This window comes from Onychostoma macrolepis, chromosome 09 (assembly GCF_012432095.1).
Source record: "Onychostoma macrolepis isolate SWU-2019 chromosome 09, ASM1243209v1, whole genome shotgun sequence".
Lineage (NCBI taxonomy): Eukaryota > Metazoa > Chordata > Actinopteri > Cypriniformes > Cyprinidae > Onychostoma > Onychostoma macrolepis.
Genome location: NC_081163.1, coordinates 10,007,858 through 10,021,527, shown reverse-complemented (window position 1 = coordinate 10,021,527; position 13,670 = coordinate 10,007,858). Strand labels below are relative to the sequence as shown.

General features: G+C 36.6%; 1 protein-coding gene across 5 annotated transcripts in view; it reads right to left on the bottom strand.

Moving 5' to 3' along the window:
* Positions 1–13,670, bottom strand: part of LOC131547520 (receptor tyrosine-protein kinase erbB-4-like) — a 345,752-nt gene that overhangs the window by 83,480 nt on the left and 248,602 nt on the right. For all 5 annotated transcript variants that reach the window (XM_058788156.1, XM_058788155.1, XM_058788152.1 and 2 more), the window contains 5 exons: positions 13,424–13,537; positions 11,109–11,235; positions 10,041–10,114; positions 5,199–5,289; positions 2,739–2,938 (listed from right to left, as the gene is read on the bottom strand). In XM_058788156.1, the coding sequence (XP_058644139.1) occupies positions 2,739–2,938; positions 5,199–5,289; positions 10,041–10,114; positions 11,109–11,235; positions 13,424–13,537 (606 nt within the window). The remainder of the gene's footprint in view (positions 1–2,738; positions 2,939–5,198; positions 5,290–10,040; positions 10,115–11,108; positions 11,236–13,423; positions 13,538–13,670) is intronic.

Genomic DNA, 13,670 nt, shown 5'->3' with positions numbered 1-13,670 from the left:
TTTAAAATACTGCTGAGTCTGACACAACCTCATCATTTCTCACAGACGTCCTCTTCAACTTCTGAAACTAATAATGAGAATTGCATCACCAAAGAGCATCCAGAGGGTCAAATGTAAGCAATTGTAAGCATTTGAACAAAAAGTCAGATGTTCTTCCATTGAAGCTCAGAAAACTCGTAGGAACACCTCAAATCATGCTGTATTTTTGTTCATGCTGCTTAAGTGCTGCTGACATCAAATAGAAATTGGGACAAATAAATCACTAGAGATTTCAACATCCATTTTTTAAATGTAACTTTTTACTCAAACGGTTATGCTACTAAAAAACTTCATTCTGTGTGATTTATTAGCTTGTTTACCCATGGAGACCTCAATTTAGGTCCCCACCGTGACACGAGTCCCCATGAGTCTGTGTGTATTCAGGTTTAAGTCCCCACCTGAATAGAAAAACAGGTACACACACACACACAAAACTTATTTTGTGAAATATTATTGCAATTTAAAATAACAGTTTTCTATTTTAATATAGCCTACTTTAATATATATATATATATTTTTTTTTTTTTTTTTTTGCTGTGATCAAAGCTGAATTTTCAGCATCATTACTCCTGTCTTCAGTGTCACATGTTCCTTCAGAAACCATTCTAATATGCTGATTTATTATGAGTGTTGAAACTGTTGTGCTGCTTCATATTGTTTTTTGGAACCTGTGATACTTTGATTCTTTGATGAATACAAAGTTAAAAAGAACAGAATTTGTTCAAAATATAAATCTTTTCTAACAATATAAGTCTTTACTATGGCATTTATTCATTTAACACATCCCTCCTGAATAAAACTATTAATTTCTTTAAAAAAAAAAAAAAAAAAAAAGAAAGAAAAAATTACTGACCCAAAACTTTTGAATAGCATTGTATAGGCTATTGTAACACAAATTTTCTTTTTTAAATAAGTGCTGTTCATTTTAACTTTTTATTAATCAAAGAATCCTAAAACAAATATCACAGGTCCCCCCAAAATATGAAGCAGCACAGCAGTTTCCAACATTGATTATAAATCAACATATTAGAATGATTTCTGAAGGATCATGTGACACTGAAGACTGGAGTAATGATGCTGAAAATTCAGCTTTGACCACAGCAAATACATACATACACACTATATTGCCAAAAGTATTGGGTCACCCCCTTCTAATGAACAGGTTTGACTACTTTAGTAATTTCCATGAGTACAAATCTTAATGTTTAATCAAATAATTAATACAATTAACCTTAATTTTACAACATCAAAAACTACACAGACTAAACTTTAGACAAATAAAATACTTTAAATTTCTTTCATATACATTTTCCAAATCAATTTTCACTCAAATAGTTATGCTGCTAACATAATTTGTGAAGAAAAAATTGCTTTCAATTAGAAAATAAAGACTTTTTGAGGACTGATTCCCTAAGGAGAGTTCTATTCTACTGTAAGCACTGCTGAACACCTGGGAGGAATTATTTTCTATGTGCTTACATTTATTTGCAAAAATCAATGAATGAATGAGCAATGACATGTAAAAGCACTCCAGAGAGCACTATACAAAAACCAAGCATTTCACAGGGAACAACATGTACCAGTTCAAGGACCAACTTGGTGCTTAGAGCAGGTATCCAACAGCAGGAGGAGCGACACAGAGAAGTGGGAAGCCCTTTCAGCTGTTCATTTGTGGCAGATGGATCAAAAAGATGCCAACTTCAAAGTTTTAACCTGGTTGAAAACACATAATTTGGGTTGTGTTGACGTCAAAAGCAGTGCTGGTTTGGTTTCCAGGGAGATAGGTAAGAGCCAGGGGGATCGCTAAGCCCTACAAAAGGGTACGGTTGCCGCCAGACATTAATGATTGCTATTGCATCACAACATCCTGTGCAATGGAAAAGACGGGCAAAAACAGCTTTTTAGATAGTCATAAACATCACTCAGCAGTGAGAAAAGAGTGAGTACTTAAAGATAGAGGTCAAAGTAAATTCCCTGTGGTGATTACAGCTTCTCCTGAAAAAAAAAAAATCTGAAATGTCAGAAATTGTTGCAGGGTCTCCTTGCAATTAATTCCCCGAGATGGAGCGACTTAATGTTTGCAGAGAATGGGTAATTAGATTGGCGGTCCACCCATAAACCTGAGGCATTTGGGGTATTTTTTCAGGTTTGCGTTAACATTGTTCCACACTTCTTCAAGTCTTCAAAAAAAGAACTCAAAGAACTTTGTGTTCTGGATCTCGGGGTGATTTTGAAGGGTAAAAAGGGAGTTCATAGTAGGGGGCTTGCATCAGTACTCGCCTTTCACAGCAGATTGAGACTCTGATAATCTGATACCTCCTGACCCCCTCCATCTGCAGAGGAACCCGGGGCCCTCATGGCCCCCGCTAGGCTCAGTGAGGTGCACTGACCCAGACAGTACGACAGGTATGAAGGTGCTGCACCAGCACCTTACAAAGTGACCGAGTTTACTGCCTCAAAGTCAGTGAGCTCTGCGTGAGACATCGTGAACTCTCTCTGTGGTTCGGGTGAACCAGGACAAACAGCAGCTGGGAGCCTGAAAACGATCCTAGCCTTAACACATCTTCTTTTTTAAATTTTTATGTGAGACACCCCTTTAGTAGACATTACTTGACCAGACCTCAAGTCAAATGTCTTGGCTTTGGCTAATTTATCTCAAAGCCAAATGTAACCTTAGTAAAACAGAGCGATGGACTCACTGCATTCCTTGGGGTCGCGGTTGTTGCGGATCAGGGCCTTCTGGGTGTTGGTGCGGAAGAGTCGAGTCCAGTTGACAGTGTTGTAGTAGCAGAGTTGACTGTTGTTGGTGACGTACACGTTTCCAGCACTGATCTCACTGAGAGACTGCAGTTTCAGTGAGGAAATCCACTGCTGCTTTAGCACCAGAAGAGAGATGCCACTGAACAAAAGGGAAAAAACAGGAGAGGTTACAGATAAGATTTTGAAGAAGGGTTCATTTAATTATGAAATGTCATAATTGAATACACACACAATTTTACACACACACACACACACACATTTAATCAACTGAATCGCTGTGAAAATTGCACAATTATTTATGTGTACTATTTATGAATAATATTTTTTTTATGATGTATATTAACAAAAATAAATGGGAACTACTATATATATATAGTGTGTGTGTGTGTGTGTGTGTGTGTGTGTATTAGCAAAAGTAGTTCCAGGCGGGTCTTAACCGCATTACATGCCCATATCACTTCACCAAATGATTTCAGTTATCTCAAAGGTCCTTACAGCCTTAAACAGCAAAAGAACCAAAACCTACAGCACTGCTCTGATGATTTTACCAGTAAAAAAGCTCAATAACATCAAAGCTACATGTCATTTCTTACAAGAGGTAATATGGTGCTGTTCTTGGAGCATATCAACTTTCAGTTTCACTATTAGTAGAGACGCAGCTGCCAATCACTGTTGCAAGATGCACAGACTCGCAGAGTTAATTCACACATGCTTAATCTCTCTCTCTCTCTCTCTCTCTCTCTCTCTCTCTCCCTTTCAAATAACCGGTATCAAAGTAATAGTCCAGCTCAAGCCTCCGTTACTAGGTCTAAAATGACGTTTTGGAATTAGCAAAGGAGGTGCTAGATAAGATGCGTATGAAATTATATCCTACTCACAAGAGCGTTTTAAGGACAAAAACCTGACGAATGTCTATATCTATCTATCTATCTATCTATCTATCTATCTATCTATCTATCTATCTATCTATCTATCTATCATCTATCTAAATAAATAAACAAACAAACAAATGTTGAAAAACTATTAAAATAAATAAACAGTAAAAATTATATTACATTATATTTTTATGTATTATATAAAAAACTACTTTTTAAATAATGAATCAATCTAAATTAACAATAAATTGACAGCCATAATTTGAACATCCAACAAAAACAAAGAAGACCAAACTTTGTTTAGCCTGAAGACTTTGAGACCCAATGGACAAAAAAAAAAAAAGATCAGAATGAATAAGAATGAAACAAAAGAATGAGATCTGACAAAAAGAAAGCTACAATGATGGCTTCATGAACAAAAGGCACAAGTGACTTGTCAGTATGAGAGATGCTGTTTCATTTCTAAAGCAAGTGTTTAGCTTGCGTCCCCCATCTAGCGTCGCTGAGGATCTCCCACTTCAGATGTGATGAGATCGGTTAATGCCGAGGCGTAATCACAACAGTGTCTTTAATCACAGGCAGGCGTGCTGAAGAGCACATCAAAGGGGCTTTGAGACGGCCGTCAGCAGAGAGCCAGAGAGCAGCGGCAGAACGTGCAGGTGCACTTAGACACTGACATCGCTCTCATCTCGTTCATCTGCCTCTCAGAGACTTCTCTTCTGTTTTTCTCTCTCTGTGTTTTGTGCCAGACACATCAGACAGAGCACATCATGTGACAGACGGTAATTGGTACAGTGGTACAGCTTTCAACAAATGACCCTACAAATGTTAAAACAGGCTGGTGGATCTGCACTCCCGCTCTCTTCTGTCTCTCCTGACTCTTTAACTCTAAGCAAATGGGTGTTGCACTGTGTGAATACAGCTTTTCATTCGTACTCTTTGAACTCTTGGCAATAAAGCCTTGGCCTCTTTAGCAAACAAAAAAGAGGGGGTTCACTAAGAATGAATTACGCTGTTTATTTGCACATACTGTCTGTGCTGTTTTAGCCCACTAATTCACTAAAAGAATGATGCAAATGAGTAAATACAGCAAAACACTGATGTATAAGATATGGATTTCAGTGTGCAGAAAACAATCTATAGTGATTTATAATGGATTTTGCAAGTTATTTTAATTTCCCATATTGTATTTCAATTTTTAAAGGTTTTTTAAGTATTTTAAAGGTTTGATTTCGGAACCACAGAAGGACAAGCAGAAGGACTGAACCAAGTTTCATAGTTTACAAACATTCACTTTTCATACCATGTGTAAATAAGTGATAGAATGAATAATTCTCATTATTTTGAATTCAGATGTAGATATTCTAGATATACACGACATGTAATAATGATTGCCTGACTGAGTTTCCCAGGAGCACCTGAAGGCACCTGAAGGCAACATTCTTCTCCTACTCCCTGTGGAAGTAGGAGAAGGCGAGGGATTCGTTCTGGAGCTGGCAACATAGAGTGAGCCTTGGATTTTACCTGTAGAGAGACCTGCCTCCGATGGTTGCCAGATTGGAGAAGACACTCAGATCAGTCATGTTTTCTGGCCAGGATTGAATGTTTAGAAAGCCTGGAAAACACAAGATGACACACTCAGTGAGCCAAATCATCAGCCAACATAGTAGGCACAAGTGATTCCACCTACTGTTATTATTATGAGAAATGTATTACTTTCATTGCAGCATAATAATAAAATAAATTAAAAATCCCTTATTAATGGCGTATTAAGTCATTAATGAGTGTGGATGAGTAGTGCTGACTGTATATAGCGACATTAATGTCCTATTTGAGAAATACGACCACCATACAGAGCCTGACTATATTTTATTCTCATATCCTGCATCTATCTCCGTTTATTTAATGCAGATTGAAGAGCTGATAGCTATAGATCATGAAGACATTTTAATAATGGATTCAAAAAAATGAATTATTTATTGAAGGGAAGACAATCCTGTGCATACACCAAGAAAAGACAAACAGGCCCTTAGAAAGAAAAAAAGAGGACTTTCTTATTCAAGGACAAGGAGAACATAAATTACTCCAATTACTTAAGATACTGCAAAGCCTGGATGGTGCATATTTCCAGTAATCACTGATATCTGATTGCTTTTCGAACTAATTCATTACAGGGGGACATGTTTGTGCAAAAGTGATATCGTGTTAAGAGGCTAATATAAATGTTATTCCTGTTCAGAGTTTATGGTCATATCTCTAAGCCACAAACAAGCATTATCTGCAAGCATTTCTAGCATTCCTGGCCTGCTTCGTTAAAATTAAGTTTGGATTCCACGTTAATTAGCATGTCTACCAGAAGAGATTACAGTAAATATTAATGTAGCCTTTTGATTAAGACATTTGCCTCCAGTGATGGTTTTCTAAAGGAGAGAGAAATAGCATTAATTATTCATAAATCATCTAAATTTGACATATTCTTTTCACATTGTTGATAGCCAGACTGTTCATTATTAATGCAAAACCTATAAAAACGTGACTACAATTCTATCATGTTCACACATAGAAACTGCTCTTTTAAGATTCGAGGTCTGAAATGGGGTTAAACGCTTGAGATTTTGCATTTTCTGCTGCTTGTGTCATTTGGTCTAAGGTTGTGGAAGCAGATTAGAGGAAGTGCCTCAGTGAGGTGTCGTTAGCGTGGTGTCTGCTGACACTAATTGCTTTAATGACAAAACTGTGCAATGGGAAGTCTGAAGGAGTGTGTGTGCAGTGCCTTGAGAGTGGGCTGCTTGCCTGTCTGTGTTGTAATCTGTTTATTTTACACATGGAGGCAAAACTTCATCATGCTAATGGTGCTAACGAGGTCCCAGTGAACACCTGTCGGCTCCAGACTAACATCAGGAGAGTAATTCTGCCCCTCAAATGAATTGCACACAAGAAAACACAAAGGGAACTGCTGCAAATGAGTTTGAGTAACGCAAAATACAGCTGCAGACACCAGAGGGTTTATAGACATGCGCCAACATGACCCTGTAGCTAGGCAAAATACTTTTGATAACGTTACTTTTGATAATATTACACAGAATTATATGATTAAATAATGTATAATGACTGTCTATTTAAATGAATCAGCTGAAACTGAGTCTCAAAGACTCAGTGGAAATGTTCATGCTTTAAAATGTTTTAGTTAAAATTACAGTACACAACCTGTTTACCACATACTATATTTTTGTATTGGTGCATACTCTAGCCTACTGTTCAAAAGTTTGCGATCCAGAAAGCAATGTCTGCTTTTATTCAGCAAGGATGCACTGATCAAAAGAGACAGTAAGGACATTTATAAAATTCCAGAAGATTTTAATTCCCAATAAATGCTGTGCCTTCTATTATTCAAAGAATTTTAAAAATAATAATTCAACAAAAATAGTGCGCAAAACAACTGTTTTGAACCAAATCAGCAGGTTAAAAATATTTCTGAAGGATCGTGTCACTGGAGTAATGGCTGCTGAAAATTTGGCTTTGCTACCACAGGAATAAATTACTTTATTTGATTTATTTCACTATTTTAAAATTTATTAAATCTAATTTTTTTTTAAAGATTGTAATAATATTTCACAATATTACTGTTTTTACTGTATTTTAATCAGATAAATGCAGTCTTGGCAAGAATAAGAAACATTCAAAAACATTTTAAAAAAAAATCTTACCAACACCGAACTCTAGTGCAAAAAAAATAAAATAATAATAATATATATATATATATATATATATATATGCACTAGATTCATATTCTGAATCTACTTTGCCACACTGGTTGGTTAGCCTAATATTTTTTTTTTTTTTGTAAAAACACCCTTTCCAGCCATTTTAGAGCACAAACATGACATAATAAAGTTGGAGAAATATATCAAATATCATCATTAAAAGGCTGCAATATACTGAGATATATTTTCCTTAGCTGTATCTCCCAGTGCTAACCCCTCCCTCAAGGCTTGAGAGCAGAGGGTAAATCAGGTCAGCCTCTTCAGTCCATCTCTCCAGAGAGATGATTCACACAGGGCTCGAGCTGAAGGCAGTGCCGGCAAGAGCCGCAGGCATTTCCCCAAATCTTCAAATACTGGTGGGGAAGCATCCGACTGAGGCTATGAAATGTTCGTTTAATGTCAGTCAGGGTTGTTTGGGGTTTACTGGGAGTCATACAAAAATTAAATAACAGACTTGGTCGGGTGCTAAGGAACAGGGGTTATGCATTTTACAGCCATCTGAAGGGTCTTTCTTTGAGATTTGCAACTCCTGACAGCTAGATGACCTTCTTCATGCGTTTGCCAAAAATGTACACCGAATTCAGTAACTGAGTAAACACATTCAATTTAAAAACCCACTGTAAAGAAATACATATAGCTGGCGCCTCTGAATCTGTCAAAGTCTTCAAGCTGGGGTCACAGAGCAGAAATAACACCTTGCCAGTGAAGACGTTGTTCTGTCAGAGACTGTGGCCACCTGCATATAGATGTGACAGCCTGACATGCATGCCTCACTGACTTGGAGAGCCCTCTTCACTACTGTCACCATGGCAAGAGAGAGCGAGAGAGGTAAAGAGTGAAAGGGAGAGAGAGAAAGAAGTGTTTTCAACTGCTTTCATGTTTATTGTGAGCCAAGAGTCCTGCTCTCCTATGGGATGCTCTTCTCAGTTGGAGAAATCTCCCTCATCATGTATTCATCATATATAGGGCCTCCCCGCTGAGAAATGGACACTCATACAAACACAAACCCCTTTACACACACATCACACACACACAAATCTACAAACGCACAAACACACTACTGTAGATCTTCCTCTGTGCTTTGTTCCATGTGCTTTTGATGTATTTTTCAATAAGACAGGTGGATTTTGTAAATCTGCACGTGAATCAGCTATTTTTTTTTTTTTTTTTTTCACAGGCCCTTCTTTATGAAAGTATATTAATGGCTCTGTCCTAAAACGTAAGAAGCTGCCTTGCTGTTTACTCTCTGTTGCCTTCTAAGGCAGCACTCTAACTGATTTGGAACCTTAGTTATTACCGAAGGATTTGGAATACTGTCAGTGTGTTATACAAATAAAGCTCTTTATGAAAAGAGCGCAGGAAATGTGACTCAACTGAAAAATTTCAGTTTGCGTTAGCATGTTGCTAAGCTAACAACATGATGATCTAATAAGCATAAAAGGTACATTTAATATTTCCATTTTAATTCAAACAAACTACTTTTATTTACACTACCGTTTGGTATTGGTAATATTTATTGAAATGTTTTTGAAAGAAGTCTCTTATGTCTTCCAAAGTTGCATTTATTGATAAATAATAGGCCTACATTAAAAACAGTAATATTCTGAAGAATTATTTCAAATGATTGAAATAACTGTTTTCCACTTTAATGTATTTTGTATTTTATACCTATGATTGCAAAGCTGAATTTCTCAAGTTTTTAGTGTCACATCTTTCTAATATGCTGATTGCTACCTGGTCTCATGGCATAAACGTACCTGGGGCACTTTTTAACGAGACGGAAAATACATACCAATAAGTACATATCACTGCAGTTACAAATACTTGAAGAATATCATGTTATGACTTCAAAACAATATTAATATGTTGGGAGATTTGAAAACTGATGTTTTTGAACGTTATTTGAATTTTTATTTTATTTTTATTTTTTTGTAAATTTTGCGCCTTTGATATTATCATCATCTAAACCACTAGATGGCACAAAAACGTGAAAACGCACTTTCCAAAACATCCGCTTTTCAAGATGCACGTGTTTATTTGTCTGGTCTTTGATATATAATATTGGATCTCCTTCAATGCTTTCAGAATCCTTACTTATTAAAATGATTTTGTCTCTGTATTTTAAAATATATTTTTTTATATTAACATATTTTAATGAGAATATATTTATTGAACAAAAACTAATTTTATTTTTCAAAAAAAGCAGAAAATAGTACAAACTTTGCTAAAGTGATTGTTTTGAACAAGTATTAACTTTAAAAAATGTAAATTTAAAAAATTTTTATGTTAAAAAAAACATTATTGTAGCTGAAGTATTTATCAATACCGTGTTCCTTTTACCCTCTTGCCACCTCATACATTTATAAGATTTTTAAACAAAATAAACAACTTGAATGATTTATTTTCACACAAAATCTGTTGCTCCATTAATGTTCAATACAACGTATATATTTTTTCTGCAATTATACATTTTAGGCGCAGTGAATAGCAAATTTTTTCTTCCGCTATTTGTTTTTCGAAGATGCTTCAAAACAATATGTATTATCATATTACCAATATTACTATGTAAAAACCCAATCCAAATAAAACTATCTTGACTTACCGGTGATCTCTCGAACGGTTCGGAACACGTTGAGTTTTTCTGGATCCAGGGGCTCTATGTTGTGGTATACGTCCCTGTAACACACATTGAGATTGATGCAAATACACATTATACTCAGTTTTTGCTGAGAGCCACAGCTTTACAGTCAAGTAAAAGTGCCAATTTGCTAAAAGATGAAGCTGATTGTGTAACAAGCTCTTAAATCTAACTCTGTGAAAAGTCAAGCAGAAGACTATCAACACAAATGCACTCTGATCAGTGCCTGCTGACCCCATCCATCTCAGTATGTTAAATTTTCTCCTTATGCTGCTCTGTTGCGCAGTATAGCAGGTTTTAATAGCACCATTGAGCTGGAGATCTTCAGGGAGGACGTGTCCAGAACACCTGCTGATGCAGCATGTGAGAGTGTGCGTGTGGGGAATACGTGTAAGAAGTATGTGCACTCCATATCAGTTTGTGTTGAAGATGATGACATCTGTATGCCTATCAGGATGTGCGTATGTGTGCACATGGCTTTTCCCAGCATGCTGCGGCTGCTGGCTCTGGATTGCTCTTTAAGAGCAGAGTCAGCTATATGGGGTTAGAGGGCCGGCCAATCAGGTGCAGCGGGATCAGAAAGAGGCCACTGGAGGGAACGGGTCAACCAGAGGTCAAACGACTTCTTGACAATCTGACAATCAAATATTTCACAGCACTTATATAAAGAGGGGGCAACACATTTCTCATATAAAATCACATTAACTGTGGCCGTCTGGAGAGTCAGTAGGTCTCGTAGGTCTTGCTTGACTGTCTAAACTCGCAAAGTGTGTTAACGTCACTTTTAATGCGTGCTATTAAACTGGCCAGTGTAGTTTTTTTTTTTTACACGGGCCATGATGTGAAGGCTTTCTCTAGTGCTTTTCTTCTACATGAATCCCCTCCTGCATCATTAAAGCTGATGTTATCTGATAAAAAGAAGCAGCATAGGTCAAATGGCCTCCGACAATCCAATATCCGATATTCAGCTGTAAAGAAGAGTGTAATGGCTGTGAAGCGAGCCGACGGAGGTTGTGAAGAATCCACTCTCACCCTTTAATGCCTGTGATGAGGAACACCAGGTTTCCGTTGATCTTGGTGCAGTTGATGAATCTGTCGATGTTGCTGGAGTCGACGGTTTGAGCTGTCTGAAGGCTAGCGGTGCCGATCCCATCGCATGCTGCAATGTAAACCAGAAAACTGTGTAAAATAGAGATTTCAGATCATGTTTGATGAAAACTTTAAGAGAAAAAATAGACCCTTTAAGAAATTGGTAAGCAAGGTTTTGACTTTTTCTTCTATTACTACAGTACAACTGTGGAAACTAGTAACAATCTACTAACACAGAAGTTATTCAACAGAGCAATATCTTTTAAAATGTATAACAATGAGATTTATTTATTTTTTTAAATTTTTTAAATCAGAGCAGTATTTGCAATTAATCAGACTACCCTACGTTAAATTAGAGAGAGATGGCATTCTAGAAAAGCGTTTATTGCCTCAGTTCACTGTGCACAATACAAGTACTGTAATGCATTGTTTTGTCACAATACACCGTTGCTTGCTGGACAAAGTAGCTTGTTTACTGGAAAAGCTGTACTAACCTGATAACAGCGACAATAGAGTGACTTGTCGCATTATTGAAAAATGTAGTTAATTTAATAGTTATTTATTCTCCAAGGCTGGTGGTAACTTTGTGTTCATCACCTCTGTCATTAAAAAAATCCATTGAGCAAAATGAAAGAATGATTGTGAAAGCATCTTACACTGTTTGAAGGAGATCCAGATCCTGATGGAAAATCAGGCCATACTAACTTAAGGTGGTTAAGATGTTTTACTAATGTGGCAGGTAGATGGTTTGTTGTTGGTGCAAGGTGAACCTCAGATCTCAACAAGTTTTCTGGCTGATCAATCATCTAGGGGTGCGCTTCCCAGAAGCATTATTAGCTAACTATGGTCACAAGTTCCATTGAACTCTATTGGCAATGACAGAACTTGCGACAATAGTTGCTTTTAGGAAACTCACCCCTGATCAGCTAATGACAAAAAAAAGTTGGTGTAGTAACAATAACTACAGTAACCAATGAACTTCACTACAAGTTTTTGCTTATAAATAAAAAAAAAAACAAAACCAAAAAAAAAAACACAGTATCTATCTGTCTATATAGCATTGGTAGTATCATGTAGTTTTTAAGTGTCAAATAGTTGTATATTGCATTCAATTGTTTCTTTTCTTTGTTTCTTTGTTGTTCTTTTCTTGTTGAGATTAAAAACTAAACAAAAACATATATACATACATTACAGAGCAGGGGTAGGCAACTTCGGTCCTGCAGTGCCAATGTCCGGCAGAATTTAGCTCCAACCCTGAAAACAACCTCACCTGCCTGTGGCCCAAGCAATTCTGTAGACCTTGATTAGCTTGTTCAGGTGTGTTTGATTAGGGTTAGAGCTAAACTCTACAGGACAGCGGCACTCCAGGACCGACATTGCCTACCCCTGTTATAGAGTATGGTATAAATAATAATATAATATAAATGTATATGAATATTTTGTAAATATATAAAAAAATCTTAATATATCATTTTAATTATTCTAATATTTAATTATTACAATCGATTGTTTCCATTGTTTAAATGATTGTTTCTTTTCTTTGTTTTCAGAGAAAGATTTATTACATTTAAATTAAATATATTTTTTTAAATCAGTGCTGTTATTAACTCAAAATAATTACATTTAAATTAAATGCATTTATAAATCAGTTTTGTTATTAACTAAAATCATATCCTATATCAAATCTCAAAATATGTCATTACCATACCTAAAATACATATTTTAGTCACCGCTTTGCAGATTGATCATAAACACAGCTAACTTTACATCTACCACAGTTTTATCACAGGTAGAATACAAAATGTTTCACTACAAGCATTTTAGTCAAATGTAATTTATGTAATATTTCAAACCTTTAACCCATGGGAGAAAATCAACCCGGCGCAACAGTTTAAAATAAGCCCAATTCCGTGGAAAAAAATGCGGATTTGGCAACCCTGCTTCCAACACGAGCTGCATCCAAAGTGATTTAAATACTCTGCATATTGATAGCATTTTTGGGAGCAGGCAGTAATGGTCAGAAATTGGGAGCAGGATTAAGAAAACAGTCCAGCGCAAGGCTTTAATACAAAAATGCACAATGAATGGCGACTGTGGAAAGCAAAAGCCGAATCATTTTGGGTGATTTCCCGGCCGGACGCTTTTTTTAGGTCCAAAAAGAGGACACGTCCAGGAAAAGAGGACGTATGGTCACCTAACATGACATTTTGGTGAACTTTGATGAGCATTTTGGTGAGTTTGATGGTGTGTGTAATCACCTTTTGGGCAGATATCAGTGCAGGGGATGCACATCTTGATTCTGTTCTCCTCCACCTCCATCTTGTTGCTGGGACAGGCTTTGACACAGGAGCTGTGGTCCACCACAAAGTTATCTGTCACACCGCACACAGAGGCAGAACAAACGGTCAGACGGCGGCGGGCCCCTGAACAAACTCTAAGCAATCTCTGTGAAAAAGGCCATTGACATTTTGTAATGGTAGAGAAGACACATCCATTCTCAGACAA